The 22,831-nt window shown below is 44.1% G+C and overlaps 1 protein-coding gene across 1 annotated transcript in view; it reads right to left on the bottom strand.

Moving 5' to 3' along the window:
* The window catches only part of DNAH9 (dynein axonemal heavy chain 9), a 357,089-nt gene that overhangs the window by 51,561 nt on the left and 282,697 nt on the right, over positions 1–22,831 (bottom strand). Inside the window, 4 exon segments of the mRNA XM_021694498.1 lie at positions 7,510–7,658; positions 10,815–11,008; positions 18,526–18,648; positions 20,801–20,971. Coding sequence (XP_021550173.1) covers positions 7,510–7,658; positions 10,815–11,008; positions 18,526–18,648; positions 20,801–20,971 — 637 coding nt within the window.

Below are 22,831 nucleotides of genomic sequence, written 5' to 3'. Positions count from 1 at the left end.
CTCTGACTCTCACGTTTTAAAACCCTACCCAATATTAAAAACTGCCATGTTGAAACAAAGGGATAGAGAAATGAAGGAGTTAACATAAATCACAACTCAAAAATGGGAAAGGATGCCAAGCTTTATAAGAGTCTATTTGGAGTAAAACAGTGAACTGTCTGATACACAGACTCTCCCCAAGCATAGAGACAGTAAGTTTACTTAATAAGTTGGGGCTAGAGAGAGAGGAAAGTGTGAGTCAGTTATGTAGATTCCAAACTTGAGAAGAGGAGCCCATCAGGCAATCTGATCTGATTCAAGATGCAGAAAGCATGGCTGTCACCAGAGTGTATGCTCTAAATGGGTGAATTAGAAAATAAATCAAGCCATCAAGAAAGCAAGAAGGAAAGGAGAGGGAGAGACGGAGGCCCAGGCGCCTAAGTAATCTATAGTTGATGAACAGTAATATTGCCTCTAGTAAGGAAATATGCGTTAAGATTAAGCCAAGGGCAGGACTGAGATAATGAATTCAGAGACAACCAATATGGATCAGGGAGGGGTCAGCGTCCCTAAATGACAGAAAGCCTCAAAGTACATGATGGAAGAGATGGAGGTCAATTGGCAAAGAACAGTAGGAAATTGCTCATAAACAGGGTATATGAAAGCTTCCAAAAAGGAAAATACTGAATCAAAATGAGGGAACTAGATTTTGCCAATATGAAAGGAATAAAACCTCCAGAGGACAGAAGGAATACAGAACTCTATAAAAGGGTGAAAACTAGGAATAACTCAGCTATGATAACAGTTCTTCCGACATCCCTTCATTTGTTAATTCATTCAACAAATATTTACTGAGCGCCTTCTCTCTGCTAGTTATGCTTTTAGGTATGGGTTAAAAAATGATAAGAAGAGGACACGGTCTTTGACCTGAGGATCTTAATGAGAAGCAGGTAGGCAAATGTAAGGTAAAACTATAGAAGAAGTATTTATTTATTTATTTATTAAGATTTTATTGATTGATTTGAGAGAACGAGCGAGCAGCAGAGGGAGAGGGAGAGGGAGAAGCAGGCTCCCCGCTGAGCAGAGAGTCCGATGAGGGGCTCGATCCCAGGACCCTGAGATCATGACCTAAGCTGAAGGCAGATGCTTAACCGACTGAGCCATCTGGCACCCTTAAAATATATTTAATTAGAAGTGTATTGAATGCTCTGAAGCAAATACATGTATAACAGGGAATCACTGGTCTTGCAGGGATGTCAAAAGAGGCTGGTACCCGCAGGATGAGTGGGTACCGCACTCTTGAATCGCTGGGGAAAAATATTTCAGATAAAAGAAATCTCTTGTGAAAATGCCCTAGGTCAGGAAGGCTCATAGTGTGGCTGAGGATCTAAAAGGGCTGTGTGGCTGGAGTAGAGTGAGCTTGGGGGGAAGGAAAGATCCAAGGCTTGGTGGAAAGCCCAGGCCATGCCAGCCACATAGATCATGTCAACGGTACCGAACTTTCCCTAAGAACAACGGGAAGCCACTAGAGCCTTTTAAGTAGGAGAGTGATACAATCCGATTTGAGACTTAGCAAGACGTCTTTGGCTGCAGAGTGGCAAAAGACTGCAGTCAGGGGGAGAAGACTGGGGATGAGTTAGGAGGCCACTGTGTCAGTCCCAGTGAGACCACCGTGACTCACACCAGGGAAGCAACAATGAAGATAGAAACAGCGAGATCAATCTGAAATGGATTTAGGAGGTAGAGTCAGTAGGACTAAATGTGGTGCGTGGTAGAGGGAGTGTCTAAGGGTGACTGATTCCAGGGTTTGGGGGATGAGCCAACATGGTGAATGGTAGTGGTATTTACCAAGAATAATAGAGCAAAATTTCTAGAGGTAAAAGAAGTTATGACTTTTCCACTTAAAACAGCATGCCGAGGGCTGAGCAGTTGAATGGGAAAGACCCACACCCACCAAACACAGCTCATGGTATTTCAGAATACAAGCTAGAGAGATGATCCTAAACTTTCCAGAACAGAAACAGGCAACCAACAAAGAAGGGAAGAACAGCAACCTACTGGCATCAACCAAACACAACTGACTTCTTGAAGACAATTGAGCAACGTGGACACATTCTGAGTAAGAACCATTTTGCACCTTGCAAAACTACTGAAAAAGTATATGGGCAAAATTAAAGCCTTTTTAGACACCAAAGGATTCAGAAATTTTACTTCCCATGATTCTCTTCTGATGGTGCACGCTAGCAAAACTGGGGTGAAAACTGAAGATAAAAGACACAGGATCCAAAAATAATAGTACTTAACTAGACTATGAAGAAAATAAGTCCCACGATGGCTAGAGTGCAATTTCTGTATTTTAGAACAGAACATAAGTGGGCTCTAGGTAGAACATTTTCAAGAGGGATACAGTGGATTCTAGTCAATACGTACAGTAAATAAGAAGTGTGTAATATTAGTGATAATGGCAGAGGGGGGCATTTATTTCTTCTCCCAAGAACAAGGAAAAGACATTCAGAAACTCTAGGAAGAACTAAAAGCTATCCAAGAAAACCATCACCTAAATATGAAGCAAACTGAAATTTGATAGGACTTTGAAACTCCATGCTGAGAACGTTCTTCTTTGAGAGACCCCTAGAGATTAGGACATTGGATCCACTGGAAGAAGGAAATGTAATCCTAGCATGTTTACTTCCTCTTTGGTGACTAATATGTGTATGTTAATTATGACATAAATGTTACTGGTTTTCAAATGTTACAGTTAACTCGTAGACCAGGCATGAATAAAATTAATGATGGTAAGAGAGTAGAATGAATATATATTCATCCTTGTCTATGGAAAAAGTAAAGCACAGCTGATGCAAGTTGGAACACTGAAGTCTCAGCTTACAGAGAGGGAAGTCAAGAGAAATGATCTAGAATTCACAAAATAAAACGTTAAGTTCACTAACACTGTTTAAGTTAACAGAGCCAAGAGAGGAAGTAAACATTTTTTTAAAAGATTTTATTTATTTATCTGAGAGAGAGAGCCAGAGAGAGAGAGAGAGCGCACAAGCAGGGGAACATCAGAGGGAGAGGGAGAAGCAGGCTCCCCACTGAGTAGGGAGCCTAACTCAGGGCTTGATCCCAGAATCCTGGGATCATGACCTGAACCGAAGTCAGATGCTTAACCCGACTGAGCCACCCAGGCGCCCTGAGGAAGTAAACATTTTAATATAGATACCGATATTTGGGAGTTTGCCAACAAATTAGATAATTGGATAAAATAGCCAAATTCTTAGAAATAAATACCAAAACTGACTCAAGGAGATGTAGAAAACCAGAATAGATCTATAACAAACGAAGTGAAAGAACTAGTAATTAAAAAACTTCCCACCAAGAGAAGCTCAGGTCCAAGTGGCTTCACCACTGAATTCTATCATACATGAAGAATTAATATCAATCTTTCAAAAATCTTCCAAAAATAGAAGAGGAAGGAACACTTCCCAAATCATTCTGATGTTACGGTTTTGTCATTATACCCCCCAAAAAGACATCACAAGGAAAGAAAACAACAGGTCATTATCTCTTATGAATATAGATGTAAAAATACTCAAAGAAATATTAGCAAATTGAGTCTAGCAATATATAAAAAGGATTATATACCAGGATCAAGTGAGATCCCAGGAATGCCAGGTTAGTTTAACTTCTAAAAATCAATTATCAATAGAATAAAGGACAAAATGATATCATCTTAATGGACACAGAAAAAGCATTTGAGAAAATCCAACACGTTTTCATGATAAAGGAAAAAAATCATCAAACAACTTGCTCAATCTGATGAAGGCTATCTATAAAAAACCCACAGCTAACATCATATTTAACAGTGAAGACTGAATGATCTTCCTCAAAGATCTAGAATAGGCCCAGGATGTCCAAGCTTGCCATTTCTACTTAATATTGTGTTATAAATTTTAGCCAGGTCAGTTAGGCAAGAAAAAGAAATAAAAAGCCATCTAGATTGGAAAGGAAGAAGTAAAACTATTCATAGATCACATAAACTTGTATCTGCAAAAAACCTAAGGAATTCACAAAAATTATTGGAACTAATAAACAAGTTCAGCAAGGTTGCAGGATAGAAGATCAATATACAGAAATATTAAAAAATCACTAGCAGTGACCATTCCAAAAACGAAAATAAGGAAATAATCGCACTTTATAACAGAATCAAAAGGAACAAACTACTCAGGAATTAATTTTTTTGAAGTTTATTTATTTATTTGACAGAGAGAGACACAGCGAGAGAGGGAACACAAGCAGGGGGAGCTGGAGAGGGAGAAGAAGGATTCCCCGCTGAGCAGGGAGCCCGATGCGGGGCTCATCCCAGGACGCTAGGATCGTGACCTGAGCCGAAGGCAGACGCTTAACGACTGAGCCACCCAGGAGCCCCAGGAATGAATTTAACTAAAGAAATGCAAGGGGAGGGGCACCTGGGTGGCTCAGTCGTTAAGTGTCTGCCTTCGGCTCAGGTCACGATCCCAGGGTCCTGGGATCGAGCCCCGCATCTGGCTCCCTGCTCCGCGGGAAGCCTGCTTCTGCCTCTCACACTCCCCTTGCTTGTGTTCCCTCCCTCGCTGTCTCTCTCTCTGTCAAATAAATAAATAAAATCTTTAAAAAAAAAAAAAAAGAAATGCAAGGGGATTAAGAGTACACTTATTGTGATGAGCACTGAGTACTGTACAGAAATGCCGAATCATTGTATTGTACACCTGAAACATAACCCTGTATGTTAATCATATTTCAATTAAAAAACAAATAAATGCAACACTTCTATACTCCAAACTATAAAATATTAATTAAAGAAATTAAAGAACATCTTAGTAAGTGGGAAGACATTCTATGTTGATGGATCAAAAGACTTAATATTATGTTAAGATAATACTTCCTAGATTGATCTACGTGGAATATTATCCAGCCATAAAAGGAATGATAAATGCTATAGCTACAACATGGGTGAACTTTGAAATTAGGCTAAGTGAAACACGCTATCAATGAAAGACCCCATAATGTATGATTTCATTTACAGGAAATGTCCAAAACAGGCAAATCTTTAGAGACAGAAAGTAAATTGGTGGTGGGCTAGGGAGGACATGGGATGGAATAGGGAGTGCTTGCTAAGAGATCTAGGATTTTTCGGGGGGGGGGGTACACAAATTTGCTAAAACTAGATTGTGGTGATGGTCACACAGCCTTGTGAAAATATTAGCAAACTTTGAATCATATACTTGAAATGGGTGAATTATATGGCATATGAATTATATTCATTAAAGCTGTTAAAAAACGTGGTAGAAATGGACAGTGTTAGTGGGCGGCAGTAGGAGCAAAATTGTTACTTTTTTTTATATCAGGGAATATAAATAGATATCTAGAATTGGTAAATTTAAAACTAGTGATATAAGGGTTGCAGTTGGTTAAGCATCCTACTCTTGGTTTCAGCTCAGGTCATGATGTGAGGGTCGTGAGATCGAGCCCCAAGTCAGGCTCCGTGCTGGGCATGCAGTCTGCTTGAGATTCTCTCCCTCTATCCCCTCCCCTGCTGCTTGTGCTCTCTCTCTCTCTCTCTCTCAAATAAATAAATCTTAAAAAAAAAATAACTAGGGATATAAGATTAGTAGGAAATAGAGAAGCAACTACCTGGAGGACTAAATTTAGAAATTGGCAAAAACAAAACAAAACCCCAAACCCCCCAAAACTCCAAAAACAAAAAGCAAGTGTCTGGAAAGTGGTAGAATGGGGAGGGCTGGCTGGAGCCGAGAACTATTGCTTTTCTTTTCTTTTTTTTTTTAAAGATTTATTTATTTATTTGAGAGAGCGAGAATGAGAGAGAGTACATGAGAGGGGGGAGGGTCAGAGGGAGAAGCATGCTCCCCGCCCGATGCGGGACTCGATCCCGGGACTCCAGGATCATGACCTGAGCCGAAGGCAGTTGCTTAACCAACTGAGCCACCCAGGCGCCCCGAACTATTGCTTTTCATTTTGAATTCTTTATTATCCATATTTTTAAAATGTGCGTCACTTGAAATTTTAGGAGACTATAAAAATATACATAAAATTAGTGCATACGATAATTCTTTCCCTCCCATAGATTCCCATTCTTCTTCTTTTTTTTAAAAAAGGGCATGGAGCCCGACATGGGGCTTGATCTCATGACCCTGAGATCAGGACCTGAGGCGAAACCAAGAGTCACATGCTTAACAGACTGAGCCACCCAGGCACCCTAATCTTATCCATTCTTTAGGCCAAATCAGCTTCATCTCAATGACTCCCAAGCGTAGGCATAGACTGTGGAATCCTTTCCTTACATAATGAAGAGACTGCTCTTGGAGCTGTATTACCTGGGCTTGGCTTTTAACCTGTCAGGTCTTTATTTAGCTTTGCGAAATGAATGTCGTTTTGCCAGCGTTATAGTTCTGATTAGTCATTCATTTGTTCATTCCTTCATTTAATGTATATATTTCTTGAATACCCATCACAGTGCTAGGAACTGGGGATATCCTGGTGACAAGGACACCCGATCCCAAGGAGCTCTTACTCTCTTGGGAAGACACAGTAGTCACTAGACAATTATAAGGTGATGGTCATAAAGGAGGGCACTCTAGGAGTGCATGGAAGGGGAACCTAGAATCTTGGAAGTCAGCAGGGCTTTCTGGAGGTGGTGACTTGAAATCGGGATCTGAAGGATGAATAGAAGCTAGCCTGGTGAAGGGGATTCAGGAGGGGACATAGCAGCCTTGGGAGAATGGCTGCCATGTAGAATGCAAAAGAGGGGATTAAGGGAATGTAGGCAGAATGACAGACCCCCAAAGATGTCCTTGTCCTAATCCTCGGGACCTGTGAACATATGACTTTACAGGGCAAAGGTTCTGCAATGTGAGTAAATATAGGACCTCAAGATGGGGAGCTTATCCTGGATTATCTAAGTGGCCCCATATAATCATAGGACTTTTTATAAGGAAAAGAGGAGGCGGTAAGACCCATTTATGATTTCTGATCTCCAGAACTGTACAATAATACATTAGAGTTACTTTAAGCCTCCAGATTTGTGGTAATTCTTTACAGCAGCAATAGGAAACTGATAATGGAGAGAAGGCTGGAGAAACAGGGAGGGACGGGAGGATGAAGTTCCCTGGATGCCACGTGAAGGAGTTTGGACTTTATTCTCAGGGCAGTAGGAGCCTTGAAGGGTCATACTTGTGTTTCAGAAAGATTGCTTCAGGCAAAGTAAGGGGGAAGTGGGGGTGGGTGGGTGGCAGGGCCAGGTCCCCTCATGAACCTGCTAGCGTGGACTCTTCCACACACCGCCCTGGGCGGTCCTTTCTCTGGTGACGGTCCCCTGGTGTTGGCTCAGCAACGACCCTGACTTCTCTATGTCAGAAAATACCGAGTGCTCCATACTGAGCTTTGAGCCAGGAGAAGAGAGACTGATGGAAGGGCGCAAGGAGTGAAAGTTCCCAGGGCTGGGGCAGCCTCGGCTCCAAGAGGAGGTTTCCTCACCTTGATTCTCCACGTCCTTCAGGGGGTCCACCCCTGGAGACAGGATGAAAAACATGGGTGTGGCTGGTCCTGATTCCTCAAATGAGGTCGCAAAGTCTGGAGCTCTTCCCACCACGTATTGGCTTCCCAACTTCTCCTCGACAAAATCTCTGCCGGGAAAGAAGTACACACAGGTGTGTCCCTCACGGAACTGTGACACTTGAGACAGGGAGGCCTACAGACATGGCAGAATGTACTCAAGGTCATGGGCTTGGTAGTGAGTTACAGAGTTGGGGCCAACTTCCGGTTCCCTAGTTGTTAAGTCGATGCTTAGAACTCGTGCTGCTATTGCTGGCCTGCTGGCCTGGATCAGGGCTCGTTCTGAATCCCCATCCGACCACGGCACTGCCAAGTCCTCTGGGAAGCCTGGGTGTCCTGTCCCATCGCCACCATCTGCTGCAAGATGGCCAGGATCAATGCTTTCTGGAAGCTTGCGGACAGCTACATCCTTCATATTGCTCATCCCTGTGGTCCTCCTTCCCTGCTCAAGATTTCAGGCCTTCCGCCTTCCTATGCTCTCATGCTCCTATCTCTGTTTCATCTTATTCCACTTACCAGTGTTCATTTCCAAACCTTACAGCTGCAACCACTTATTGGTCATCTGGCCCAACTCTTGGCCTTAACTCTTCCCCAAGGGCACTATTCTCTCTGTCGTCTCCTCTGTTGGGCTCACCTCCTGCCCCTGACCTACCTCAGGACTGAGAGTTGGGATCACTTTCCTCCGCACCGATGACTGCTGTTTCCAAACCATGACTTCTCCGTGCCTGGGGGGCTGTGGACACCACGCTCCCCTGGCTGCATCACCACGACCCCTGCACGTCGACGTCACCTACTATTCCACTGTCACTCTCCTCCTTCCCTGAACACTTGCCTCATGGACCATCTCCACCAGCCCGAGGGACATCCACATCCGTGTGGACAATCCTCCAGATTCTTAATCTTCGTATCTTCCCCCATTCAGCCACCTGAATTCATGGCCACACCTTCATCCTTGTCATTACTTGAGGACTTTTTCTATACCTGAAACCTTAAATTGAAACATCGCACTCTCTGACCAAAGCCTTCTATCAGCAATTCAACAACTAGCCCTAATTCCACCTCTTGTTTGCCTGTATTGGTGTCAGGACAAATGTAGGACTTTCAGTATTGTGGTCTCCCTGTTTTCGTTTTTAAAAATCAGCCCCTTACTCAGGCACCCGGGTGGCTCGGCCAGTTAAGCATCTGACTCTTGATTTCGGCTCAGGTCATGATCTCAGCATCAGGCTCCACGCTCAGCTTAAGATTCTCTCTCTCCCCTGGAAAACTGTATGGAGGTTCCTCAAAAAGTTGAAAATAGAGCTACCATATGATCCAGCAATTGCACTACTGGGTATTTACCCCAAAGATACAAAAGTAGGGATCCGAAGGGGTACGTGCACCCCGATGTTTATAGCAGCAATGTCCACAATAGCCAAACTGTGGAAAGAGCCAAGATGTCCATCGACAGATGAATGGATAAAGAAGATGTGGTATATATATACAATGGAATATTAGGCAGCCATCAAAAGGAACGAGATCTTGCCATTTGCAACGACGTGGATGGAACTGGAGGGTATTATGTTGAGTGAAATAAGTCAAACAGAGAAAGACATGTATCATATGATCTCACTGATATGAGCAATGAGGGACGATGGACTCTGAAAAACAAACAGGGTTCTAGAGGGGAGGGGTGTGGGAGGATGGGTTAGCCTGGTGGTGGGTATTGAGGAGGGCACATTCTGCATGGAGCACTGGGTGTTATGCACAAACAATGAATCATGGAACACTTCATCTAAAACTAATGATGTAATGTATGGGGATTAACATAAGAATAAAAAAAAATTAAAAAAAAAAAAAAAAAGATTCTCTCTCTCCCTATGCCTCTGCCCCTCACCCCCTTTCCTGCATGCTCTCTCTCTCTCTCTCTCTCTCTCAAAAAAAAGTTAAATAAGTAAAATAAAATCACCTCCTCACTCTCTTCACTTCTTTCCTATACAGCGTACACTCCATGGCCTATAACCTTAAAAAACAAACAAACAAACAACTTCTTGAGGTACAATTGACATACCATAAAACCTATCTATTTTAAGTATACTATTCAATAATTTTTGATAAATTTACTGAATTGTACAGCTTTCACCATAATCCAGTTTTAGAACACCTTCATCATGCCAATAAGATTGCTCCTGCCTACTCTAAGAATTACTCTTCCCACCATCCAGCCCCAGGCCGCTGCTAATCTCCTTTCAGTTTCTACAGACTGCATGACTTATGATGTCCAGTCATTATCTCACCAATATCCTCATCCCGCCCTTGCCTAACTCATACCCCGACATGCCAGCTTGAACTGAGCCACACTCTGGACCAACTTAACTCTGCATCTACACCTGGGTTGTTGGATGTTGCTGTGGAAAACCATCCGATGGTGAAGACTGATGCCATTACCAACATAGGATCTTAACTAGGGGAACCCTCAGTGCTGCTTGGAGTTCTTTGGGTTTTGCTGGTCGGCCTTCTCTCCCACTTGTCACAGACCCTATTTCAAACTCCGCATCCTCCTCAAATTCCAACCCTGCCACCTCCTCTGGCACACAGACTCAACTGATGACCTTGCTCCCGACTTCTCAGAGAAAATAGAAGCCATCACACAAGATCCTCCTCAGTTTTCTTCATCCTTCTACTACCTCAGCTACAGCCTCAGCTCTTTCTCTCTCCCTTCTTTGTGGTCAGAGAGATGCTCTTCCTTTTTTTTTTTTTTATATGAAAAGATATTAATTGTCATTAGTCATTGGGGAAATACCAATCAGAACCACAATGAGATACCACTTCATACCCATTAGGATGGCTATTATCAAAAGAAGAAGAAGGAGGAGGAGGAAAAGAAGGAGGAGGAAAAGAAGAAGGAGAAGAAGGAGGAGGAGGGGAGGGTGGGGAGGGGCAAAGATTTTCTTCCTGCTGTGGATGATCCTTCTGCCTATTCTCTGGGTACCATTATCTCTCACCACATCAGGTGTACCCAGCATCCTCCTCAATGCTGATATCAAAGAGCACTCTTTCTAAATTGTCCACTTAGATATTAAGAAAATACGTGGCAAACACAGAGCCATAGGCCTTGTGGGATTTGGGATGTTGGTACAAAAGCTCCTGTTACTATGAACACGTGACCTTTGTGCTCAGCTCTGCTATTGGGCCATGCTGAGACTCCCCCATGCCTGCCCTGGGGTTCCCCACTCTCCCGTGTCCCATACCGCATGGCGTAGGTCATCCGGTCCGGCCGCATGGCTCTCATCATGCAGAGGCGCTGCAGGGCTGTCTTGTTCTTCCACTCCTGTGGAAACTTCTCCTTCTCAGGACATTCCGATTCCACAAACTTTTTCCAGCTCTTGGCAGATCCCTCAATATCCCGATCCAGATTATAGAATCCTTCCATTGATGAAAGTGCCTGAGAAATTTTAGAGAATCTTGCTCTGAAATGCAGTTTCTCCAGAAAGCTGTAATTTTCATTGTGTTGGGGGAGGGGTCAAGGAACAAGATAATAGTGTAGATATAATTCTGTCTCATTCATACTCTTGTCTGGAATCTTGGATCTTTCCCCCCAGCTAAACTCAAGGAAGCAGAAGGGTATTGATTCAAGTCACCATCAGCAAACTGCACCAATAACGTGCAAGATTTGGCAAATGAAGTGTTTGGATTACTAGCAGCAGCCGAGATTGAGCAGCACTTGCCTGCAGGGTATTGCCTGGATGGAGGGACAAGAAAGGATGCCATGAATTTTCTGGTCATGGAGCCCAGACCTTTTAAGTCTCTGACTCCTTCCTTTCAGGACTCACTCCGCTGGCAACTCCTGTCAAGTTCTCTCTCAAGGTGTCCCTAGCATCATTGACTTTGTGTTAATGCCAACACTAAATTTTCCATGAGTTGCCTGTTTCCATAAGAATGAAGCACAAATGCGTAACTTGGTAATCAAATGTCTTCATTTAGTGCTTCCTTCCGATCCATCCAGTGAACTGGGCATCCTGCTTCCCTTCTACTCTGTCCAAGAGTATCTGTGGCCAACCTTGGAGCTGTGCTAGACTCATTACCAACTCAACTCCCCGCTTACTCTACTTCCACCATGTGAGAGGTCCTTGTTCTTTCCTCCCCCCAATTCCACTCCTTCCTTTTCTTGTGCTGGTCCTGATTAGTATGTGTTAAGGTCCTACAAGTTGTTAAAGTCCCGTTCATAATCAGCAACCTCTCTCAGGTTCATCCTCTCTAACCTAGAACACAGAACCTTCCCATCCTCCTTGTGTGTGCTACTTGGAACTACCTGTGGAGTTGATATCTTTAGTAAAGGGTCTGACTCAATTTTTAGATGCTTGATTGCGATGGCTTTAAAGTCTTATCCCTCCATCTTCCTTTTCTGCTCCACATCCAGGCAAGCTGATAAGTGAGCGTTGGCACTCCCTCCTCTGGTGTTGGAGGGAAGCTGTGGCATGTAAGCTCCTGCCCATGTACAGGAATACTCACCCTGGCCCCAACCCTAAACTACCAAAAAACTCCAAGGGGGTCTCCTTCCTCGGCTCCCCCAAGCCATTTTCAGACTGCTTGGGAGCTCCTCTGCTCTCCTAGAAAGACTCATTATGTGAGTAATAAACTCTTTAATACTCTCTTGGTATGTGTGTGGCATCATCAGTCTTGATATCAGAATAAAATTTTGGGTGGGGTTTCTTCTCATTCCATTTCTCCAGAGTGCCCACATAAACTTTAGTCACTTGGGACATTTATCTGCAATCTTTCCATGATTACTCAACTCTGCTTGTATGTTTGGTCTCTCAATGAGATTAAAAGCTAGACTATGTCCAAACCACCTACCACAATGCCACGAATTTTAAGGATCCCAATACATTCTTGCTATTTGAATTCATTCATTCATACATTCAATTCAACATTTATTGAATGTCTACTACATGCCAGGTACTTGGGAATACAAAGGAAAACAAGAAAGGACACATGCCTTCCAAGGAGCTTGCAGTCCTAAGTTAAGGAGAAAGAGGAGATGAGGGAAGCCTTAGTAGGTATACAGAATTCAGTTGGGCAGAGACAGAGATAAAGAGAAGGGAAGGGCATTTTGTAGGGTGGGGTCAACAAGAGTCAACGTCTGGAAAGGGAAGAGTGTGGGACATGTCAGAAAGCAGGGTGACTGCAGGAGAGGAGTCTTACCAGTGACCGGGGGCAGGTAAAGCTGGAGAAGGACAGAGACCCTTAACCTGGGCTTGACTCGGCTCGTTTCCCATGCGGATGAACCCATGTCCTGTCTTTATGTGCCCTTTCACATGGGCTCCGTGGTCCCCCAACTTCACCCTGGCCACTTAGCAGGGGATGGGCATAACTCGTACTGAGAAGTGGGGTGGGGAGCGGCGTGAAGGATGGAGAAGGGAGCGTCAGGAGTCGAAGGTTCTGGTCTCAGGCCCCCTTTAGGAGCCTCTTGTGACTCAGAGATTGTTTTTAAACCTTTGTGGGCTTTGATTTTCTCATTTGGAAAATAAGGCCAAGTCATCCTTGTCTGCATAGCTCATATTCTAATGCAGATACAAGTGCTTTGAAGCCCTCCCTGGTGCTTTCTTGGGGTGCCTACAGTTATTGAATCACAGTTGCTGGTGTACTTGTCTGCCACTTCCCACAAGACGGTGAGTTCCCTGTGGGCAAGAACTTTCTTAGGCGGCTTTGTATGCCTTGGCCTTGCAGGCTCCTTGGCACTTAGAAAGTGCTCAATTAATAAAGTCTGACATCTGTGTGGACAGCAGGAGGGCTCTTGACAGGCTGAGAAAAGCTGCTGCTGCTGTAACCACTTCTCTCTGGGCTGAGGAACTGGCTCCCATCTTCCTCCCGGCCTGCATCACCATTAACCCTTCTGAGAGCCCATTACCCCCTCCGGCGACACCACAAAACGGAGCAAATGACGCTCTGATCAGTGGCCCCAGCTGCTGCGACTGGGTCTGGGACGGACTTTCTTGAAGCTCTGGGTTGAACACAATGGCCCCATTTAATCTCCCAAATGAGGGAAAGGGATTTCTAGCCTTCTAATAAGCTAAATGGAAATGACTAATTAACCTAATTGCACTGGATTGTGTAGCAAAACACAACTGTGCTCAATTGGCATCCGGAGGGGTTGGGGAGAGGCTGACAGGGATGTGCATCACAGATGAGATTTTTACAATGAAGAAACAGAACATGCCCATTACCTTCAAGTTCAGCATTCGGCAAGACTTAAGTTAAAAAAATCCTTACAGAGGGTAAACAATAAAAGCAGTGTTTTTCACCCAGATTTCACTCATTACCCGCTTCCTAGTTCTTTTGGAGGGCAACAAGGCAATCGACCTTCCTCACAGATAGAATTAAAAGACATTTTTTTATCATGTCTTATTCAATCATATTTGTTTCTTCAGGCTGAAATCCAACCGAACACTTAAAAGGAACATTTATCAAAGGCTTCAGGGATGTACACGACACACTGCGTTCTGTTTCATCTGCTCACATCCGGCCCTGTGCTTGAGTTGGACGGGTCTGGACTCTGTTGCTCCCCGTAACACGATTCACAGAAAGAGAGAGAAAACTTCACGCATTTCTAAAAGCCTTTGAAAAGACAGAGGAGCCTAGCCCACAAAACCAAACAAAAAAGCAAAGTAAAGCAAAGCAAAGCAAACAATCCGTCTTGTGAAAAGAGAGATGGAACCAGGTGGCACAGAAGCTTCGGAGTGGAGTAACGTAAAACGAAAATAGTAGGGAGTGGCTTTGAATCCTTTATTCTTTCTGACTTTTGCTGCAGAGGGTTTTGTGGGATAATATAGACAAAGGCAACTGGACTTGATCCAAACTCACAATTCCTCAACGCTTTTCCTTCAGTGGGCAAATGCCATCAGGCATGACCCACATCAATCACAGCGTACGTACACACCACAGCTGGGTGATGAATAATCGTAAATCTTAGGCGTGAACTGTGTTCCCCAAAAAGGCGTGTTGGAGAAGTAACTTCCCAGACTTGTGGATGTGACCTTATATTTGGAGACCGGGTCTTTGCAGGTGCAATCAAGGTAAGATGAGGTCACTAGGGTGGGCCCTAAGCCATTATGACTGGTGTTCTTATAAGGAGGGAAGATGCGAAGAGACACAGAGGGAAGATGGCCACGTGAAGACCCTGGGGATGGGCTGAGTCTGCCACAAACCGAGGAGCACCTGGAGCCACCAGAAGCTGGGAGATGCAATGGAGGAACCTCTCCCAAGAGGCTCTGGAGGGAGCATGACTCTGCAGACACCTTAATTTCAGACTTCTAGACTCCAGAACTGCGAGAGCACCCAGCTTGGGGTGCTTTGTTACGGCAGCTCAAGGAAACTAGCTACTGCAATCAGTTCACGTTTACTGACCATTCACTGTCTGTTCGACTGAACCCTGTGAGGTGGGTATGATGACGGCCATTTTGCTGATGAGGAATGAAAAGTTCAGAGGAATAAGATAATATGCCAGAGGCCACAGACACTCAAACTTGAACTTGAACCCAGGAATGTCTGACTCCAGAGCCTGTGTTAACCAGTCCATCGTTGCAGCAGTTCTGCAAAGGGGCTCATTCAGAACTGATTTCCAGAATTTATCTTCCATAAGGGCATCAGACTAGGAGGCACTATTCTCAACTCTAGGTCTACACTGTCCAACAAGGTTGTCAATGAGCAGGTGAAATTGGCTCATGTGACTGAGGAACTGTGTTTTTAATCCACTTAATTGTAATTATTTTAAAATTTAGGTTTAGAAACTGGAACTTGCTTTCATAGTTGGAAAACTTTTAAGTATGTTTGGAACAACTGAGGTATAGGAATCAATGATTTTAAATCTAAATTTTAGGAAATCTAAATACTTTATCAAGTATTTTTTTTTAAGAATTTTATTTAAGTAATCTCTACATCCAATGTGGGGCTCAGACTCACAATCCTGAGATCAAGAGTCACATGCTCCACTGACTGAGGCAGCCCAGGCGCCCCTTAAATATTTCCAATGAAAATTTAACATCTGAACTGAAATGAGCTATTAGTATAAAAAATACACACCAGAATTCAAATACAAAAATATAAAATATTTCATTAATAATTTTTATAACAATTGCATATGAAATGGTAATTTGGCTACACTAGGTTAAAGAAAATACATTATTAAAATTAATTTATTTCCTTTTATATTTTTCAACGTGGCTACTAGAAAATTTTATTTTTTTTAAAGATTTTATTTATTTATTTGAGAGAGAGAGAATGAGAGAGAGCACATGAGAGGGGGGAGGGTCAGAGGGAGAAGCAGACTCCCTGCCGAGCAGGGAGCCCGATGCGGGACTCGATCCTGGGACTCCAGGATCATGACCCGAGCCGAAGGCAGTCGCTCAACCAACTGAGCCACCCAGGTGCCCGAAAATTTTATTTTTTTTAAAGATTTTATTTATTTATTTGTCAGAGAGAGAGAGAGCGAGCACAAGCAGGGGGAGTGGCAGGCAGAGGGAGAAGCAGACTCCCCGCTGAGCAAGGAGCCTGATGCAAGGCTCAATCCCAGGACCTGCGATCATGATCTGAGCCGAAGGTAAACGCTTAACTGACTGAGCCACCCAGGTGTCCCGAAAATTTTAAATTACATATGTGACATGCATTATATTTCTTTCAGACAGTGCTACTCTAGAGTATGTCAATTCATTCATATCTTATGTAGCCTAGGAAAGTTGATGGTTTTCTACACATATCTTCACAAATCTCTGCATTTATTATGATTTTTCTTAGGCATTTTAGAAGTTGTGAATGGGGTTCTTCCTTATTTCTTTTCCAATGTAGTGTTCCTCTTCTTATTTGCCAGATGGAGCCCAGGATGACAAATGCAGTTAATAGATGAAAATCAAATCACACCTTCATTATTTTGGCCAGGAATCAGCAAATTACAGCTTGCAGACCCAATCTGGCCCACCACCTGTGTTTGTAAATAAAGTTTTATTGGAACTCAGCCATTTCCATTTGCTTGCGTATTGTGTGTGACTTTGGCAGAGCTGAGTAGTTGTGACAGAGTCTGGCCCTCAAAGCATAAATATTTACTATGTGACCCTGTACAGAAAGTTTAATGGATCTTGATTTAGATACAGCCCTGATTTAGCTACAGACGATGAAAAGAATAGCTGCAGACTCTGAAAAAGAAGTTAGAAAAATATTTTGGGCAATGGCAGCATGACTGGAATTAGCCTTGAATTTCCTAAGATGGTCCCTTTGAAGAGGAGAGCATGCGTATAAATATTAAGTTCTGGGCTTCCGTTATAAAGTAAATCAACTTGGAAGGCTCTCAAGGGAATTATGCTCCGCGAACAAGCCAGTCCGCAAAGGTTCCATACTGTAGGATTCCATTTACGTAACATCCTTGGGAGGATAAAATCATACAAATGAAGAATCGATTAGTGGTTGTCAGGCATTAGGGGAAGGGGCAGGTTGTTCTGGTTAAAAAGGGCAACATGAGGGATCCCTATAGTGATGGAATTTTCTGTATCTTGACCAGGGTGGTGGTTACATGAATCTTCACATATGAAAAACTAAACACACATACAGACACACAGGTGCATAAAAACTAGTGGAATCACAGTAAGATTAGTGGATTGTATCAATGGAAGTTTCTTGGATGTGATGTTGCATGACAGGAATGCAAGATGTTATCACTAAGGGATACAGGGTACCAAGGATATTCCTCTTGTTTCTTATAATTGCATGTGAATTTATATTATCTCAAAAATTTAAACAAATCAATAAAAAAATATAAAGAGAAAGAGAGCCAATCCTATTACTTTAGACTCCTTCTTCTTTGTTCTATGAACGGTGTAGAAGATGGAACAAACATGGAAGATCACAAACAGGGTTCATTCTGTGTAGATGCCAGAGCTCCCAGAGCACCAGCATCTGCTGTGTGTACTCATTCAGGTGTGGACCTAACAGCTGCCCACGTGGACAGCAGGCCAGGCCTCTGCGGTGGGTGGTCACTTCGTTAACGTTACTGCCCGGCATCATGTCACCCCCTGTGCATGCATGCATGGTCCCTACAGAAAGGAGCTTATAGTTTGTGATCTTTTCATAGAATAACGTTCGTAGAATCCCAACTAAACTAAACTGCACAACATGGGGGCACCTGGGTGGCTCAGTCGTTAAGCGTCTGCCTTCAGCTCAGGTCATGATCCCAGGGTCCTGGGACGGAGCCCCGCATCGGGCTCCCTGCTCAGTGGGGTATCTGCTTTTCCCTCTGCCTCTAACCCCGCCCCCGCTGTGTGCATGCGCATACATGTACGTTCTTAGGCGGCTTTGTACGCCTTGTATTCTCTCGCGCGCAAATAAATAAAATCTTAAAAAAAAAATAAGCTGCACAACATGGCAAGAAAATGGGCTTTGCATTAAAGGGGAACAGATACCACCTACCTCCTGGGTGAACGTGAGAAGAAAATGCATTTCGAAGGTGCTCAATAAATGTGAGCTATTATGAACCACAGAATCCCAGGCTGGAATGCATCCCCTGCTTTGAGGCTGAGTTGGGACTCACATTGACATGCCTGAACAGAGCTTGGCATCCGTCTGCTTCCTGGAAGCCCTGTTGCAGCACGCCCGCGCCGGCCCCAGGGCCTCACGGAGGGGTCCACATGCCAGCCCTAAGCGCAGGCAGGCGCAGGGCAGGGAAGCTTGCACGATCTTACCGCTTCCCCACATCCTGGAGGCAGAGCCCTTAACTTGCATGTACCTGCTCCTCTACAGAGCCTTCCCAGCAGGCCCGGGAACCGTGAGCTCTGCTGTGGGGGGCCAGGTAAAGGCATGCACCTATGTTTAACACAGCTCCGTGCGAGAACCCCCAAAGGCAGCCCTGCTGACTTCATGGGGAAAAACTCCAAGAGATGAGAACCTGACTTATTCCTGGGGGCCTTTTCTACTGACCTTGATGCCACCCCAGGCCTGATGGGAGAGGAAGCCCACGGGACTGGTGACGCCCGTCTGTCCTGGAGATCGAAGCAGGAAATCCAGCTCTGCCGCATCAACTTCCCCGTTCATGAGGAGAATCTGCAATGTAGAAGAATGGTACCACATTTCTTTAGGGGGTGGGAGTCACAGGGTTCTGGAGATCTTGGGGTTGGCACTCAGGGTAATTACTGCTGCTTTGAACCCCCTAGAGCTTGCCACCAGTTTTGGTTGTTGAAAGAGGTTGGAGTGGAAGGAATTGGGTATCTGTGCAAATCACTCCTGGGTGCGTGTGTATTCGCCCCAAATAACCAACCCTAAACCTGGGTTAGCAAGCATTTTGTGTATCAGTCCTAAATGCCATGGAGTACATCCCCGCAATAGAATTAAGAAGACGACACATACAAATGACATGATTTGAGGAGAATGTTGAAGTCACATGTGGATATACGCAAAACAGAAATGCATAAATGAATCAATAATGCGAAAGGTTCCAGAATAGGGGAGTGGCCAGCAAGCAGGGGTGAGGAGATTAATTTGATTAAACCTTCTATATGTGGTTTTGAATTGGGTGTTGGAGAAGCTAAGAGGTGGGACTATCTAGGCAGGGAGGGAAGGTGCTCTGGGAAGGGGCTGAGGAATGGGCAGAGGCTAGGAGGGGGAGTTGGTGAGGAGTGTGCAGGGGAAGGTAGAGCGAGCTCTAGAGCTAATGATTCACACCGAGAGGTGCTTGGGGAATTGTCCATCCCCCTTTAAATGGTGTTCTGTGCTCAGAACAGATGGGAATGCTCACTAAGAAATAATAATTTGGCAAGTATGAGGAAAAGTCTCTAAGGGGGGATAAAGGCCTGGTAAAATGAGGTTAAAATATTTATGAGGAGAGAAGAGCGAAATCTAGGGTTGGAAGCTCCTTGGGGCCTGGGGGCAATGAGTGTCAGGAGGGAAGATGCTGGGGTTCAAGTTTTTTTTTTTTTAAGTAGGCTCCACGCCCAGCATGGAGACCAACGTGGGGCTCGAACTCACAACCCTGAGATCAACACCTGAGCTGAGATCAAGAATCGGATGCTTAACTGACTGAGTCACCCAGGTGCCCCAAATTAAAATTTTTTAAAAAGTAATCTCTGTGCCCAACGTGGGCTCAAACTCACAACCCCAAGATCAAGAGTTGCATGCTCCACTGACTGAGCCGGCCAGGTGCTCCAAGTTCTTTTTATGATGGCCACACTCATCTGGGCTGGAGAGGGAATACAGAGGGTAAGGGGGACAAGCCACATTACCACTCCCCCATGCATTCAGGCTTTGGAACATGCAAAAAGAGTCAGCCCAGAAGTGATCACAGACTGTCTGGTGTCTAGAATTGAAAGAGGCCTTCAAGATAATCTAGTGTGTGCTCCCAATTAACTTATGGAAAAAATTCCCAATCCTAAATGATTAGAGGGATAAATGCAAGAAAATAAGTTTTCTTGGCTTTTTGATGTTGAGAATAAGTGGAAGACAAGGTTTTTCTCATTAACACTGGAAGTTCCTGATGCGCCCAAACCCTTGAGAATCAGAGTTCTTAAGGGCCTCTTCAAGGCCAAGGCTGCCGTGGCTATGGAAAGACATTTGTAATTTCTTATTCCATGGGAAGTTTGGGACATTAAGCCTGCATCTCTCAAGGTAAATAAATAATGAGGATGCTGTAAATTTTTTACAGCATCTCAAAAAGTATCTAGTTATTTGTATGGCCATTGAGTTCCATTGTTTATGCCAGTTTGGCACAAACTGGTAGGCTGCTGGAGGGCTATGTTGGGGAGGAGCTTAGGTAATCCGAGGAAAACAAGAAGTACAACAGTTGATCAACCATGGCTGCCATGAGTGGGACAACGGTGAGGCAGGACGCATGCGCCATGTTGGACCTTCTTGTCCGGTGCCTCTGCTTAGAGCCAAACTGTCTTCACATTCTATGGGAAGCGTTGTGAAAAGAAGAAACTTTCTTTACACCTGCTGGTTGGGCACTGGAAAATGACCTCTTTTCTAGAAACTTCTGCAACCCACTTTTTTTTTTTTTAAAGATTTTATTTATTTTTTTGACAGAGAGATAGACAGAAGAGCACAAGCAGAGGGAGTGGCAGAGGGAGAGGGAGAAGGAGGCTCTGCACTGAGCAGGGAACCCGATGCGGGACTCGATCCCAGGACCCTGAGATCATGACCTGAGCCGAAGGCAGACGCTTAACCATCTGAGCCACCCAGGCGCCCTGCAACCCACTTTTACCTGAAAGGTAAGCTGGGCAAGATAGGTCAGCTTGTCACACTCAAAGAGCCCACGGGTGGTGTACTGGTACACAGAGAAGGTGATGCTGTCTATCAGATTGGTCACGTGCTCCTTGAGGCTCTCATCTGGGGCAGCCTTCTCCACAGCCTTCTGGAAGACGATGCTGAATGCCTGGGGGGCAGGAGGTTGGACACTGGTAATTGACACAGCTCTCTTTGTATATAGCTAGTAGACTTAACCTGTGAAGAACACTGTAATTTGCCAGCCACAGAAATGTTTTCCCAGCATATCCTGCCAAGAAGGGACCGCAGCAACAAGACAACATGCTATTAGCTCTTTTCTTAGTTTGCTTATATGAATTATTTACGTTGCCATGAAGTGGGCAAAGCTTTGAGGCATACAGACAAGAGCCTACAGTTTTGACCAGTGAAAAGTAACTATCCAGTAGCCCACATCATTAAATCAGATCCAGTAAGTTTTGTTGGATAACTACCCCCAAAAAACACAGCCAACAATAACCAGTTGGGATTAATGATCCTAGCCAGTAAATTCCAGATTTCTTGATGGTAGAACCAAAATGTGTTGGGCAAATTTGTTGTCTTAAAGGGCCCCTTGTAAACATCCTAGGCACTCAGAATATTTTTAAATAATTATTTTTCCATTTGGGAATGATCAGAATCTCATGTGTTGTTTTTTTTCCTATGAACTGTGCATTCATTTGGAGAGTCCACTTACACGTTCCTTATTTCCTGACAGACCCCTCCCTCAATCAGGGAGCAGGGAGCATAGACTGCTTTGCCTACACCTTCTGAACATGAAGGCTTTTGTATGAAATACCAATTTACATGAATCAATTTTTCATTATTTTAAAGTATACAGCATTTATAAAAGTAAATATTAGTAATGCTACATTTTGAATGTGATATTTATACAGCACATCATTAAAGAAAATTGAAATCAAGCTATCATTGGGCCTTTTCAATTCATGGCTAAGCAGATTTCCAGTCTTTTCTCTATTTTCCTTTTGTGGCTTCAAAAAGAAAATTAAAAAATTCTTAGGTCTTTCTAACACCAGGTATTTGAACCTCAATGGAAACGATATAAGCTCTGTGTCTCGATATTGCCTCGTTTGGAAAGTGGGGGGCGGGGAATATGAATTCCTCTATTTCATAGTACCATGGTATTTCTTGTTACTGAAACCCTTGCAGCCTTCCTTCTTCATTCAGTGTTGAGGACTGCAGCAACATCTTCTGACCACCCTCAACCCAATCCCCTGGGATGTTTCCCTGCACCTGGAAGGCTGGGGATTGGAAGAACAGCTTGGTAGAAGCAGATCTTGCCCTGCAGTTCCACACAGAGCAATTTGAGAAACTTCCCCTTGCAGAGTAGGTCTGTAGAGACCACGTGGGTAGCTTTCTCCCCCAGTGGTTAGTGTGGTATTTTTTTTCCCTAAAACTCTCTTTCTTGAAATGACAGCAATCGGTAAATAATTTCTTGTTACTAAGCTTAAACAAAGTGATTTGCAAGTCAGGAAAAGATCGAAAGAACATTTAAGGACCTAAGTACACTCAGCATTTTCTTTACACTCCACTAACTCTGGGTCACTTTTCCTTTTCGTCCTAAAAAAGGACCCCTTGTCCTGCTCTCACTTCCAGTGTCCGCAGAGCCCAGCACTGGGCTGACTTCCATTTGCATGACCCCTCTTGGAGGTCGTCTGCTGCACACACAGTCCTATGGCTGGCTCTAGCCACCTCGTTGCCCTTCCAGGGCCCTTGTCCATTGCCTTGTGCCTAAGATATGTTTCATCTTGTCCTTTATCAGATTGTGGGCACACTGAGGTCAGGTCTCAGCAACCTTCTTCTCTTCCCTAGAATCCAGCCCAGCTCTTCCCGTATGGAAGTCACTGGAAAGACCTGTTAATGAATGACTGTGCCCACTAGTGCCCTGAAGAGCTTAGGCAGAGCATGAGAGATGCTCCAGACCAGGGATCTCAAACTCAAATGCCTCCAGGGGCCAGGTGTGTAAGACCAA

This window comes from Neomonachus schauinslandi, chromosome 15 (genome assembly GCF_002201575.2).
Source record: "Neomonachus schauinslandi chromosome 15, ASM220157v2, whole genome shotgun sequence".
NCBI lineage: Eukaryota > Metazoa > Chordata > Mammalia > Carnivora > Phocidae > Neomonachus > Neomonachus schauinslandi.
This window is presented reverse-complemented; position numbering and strand designations above follow the sequence as displayed.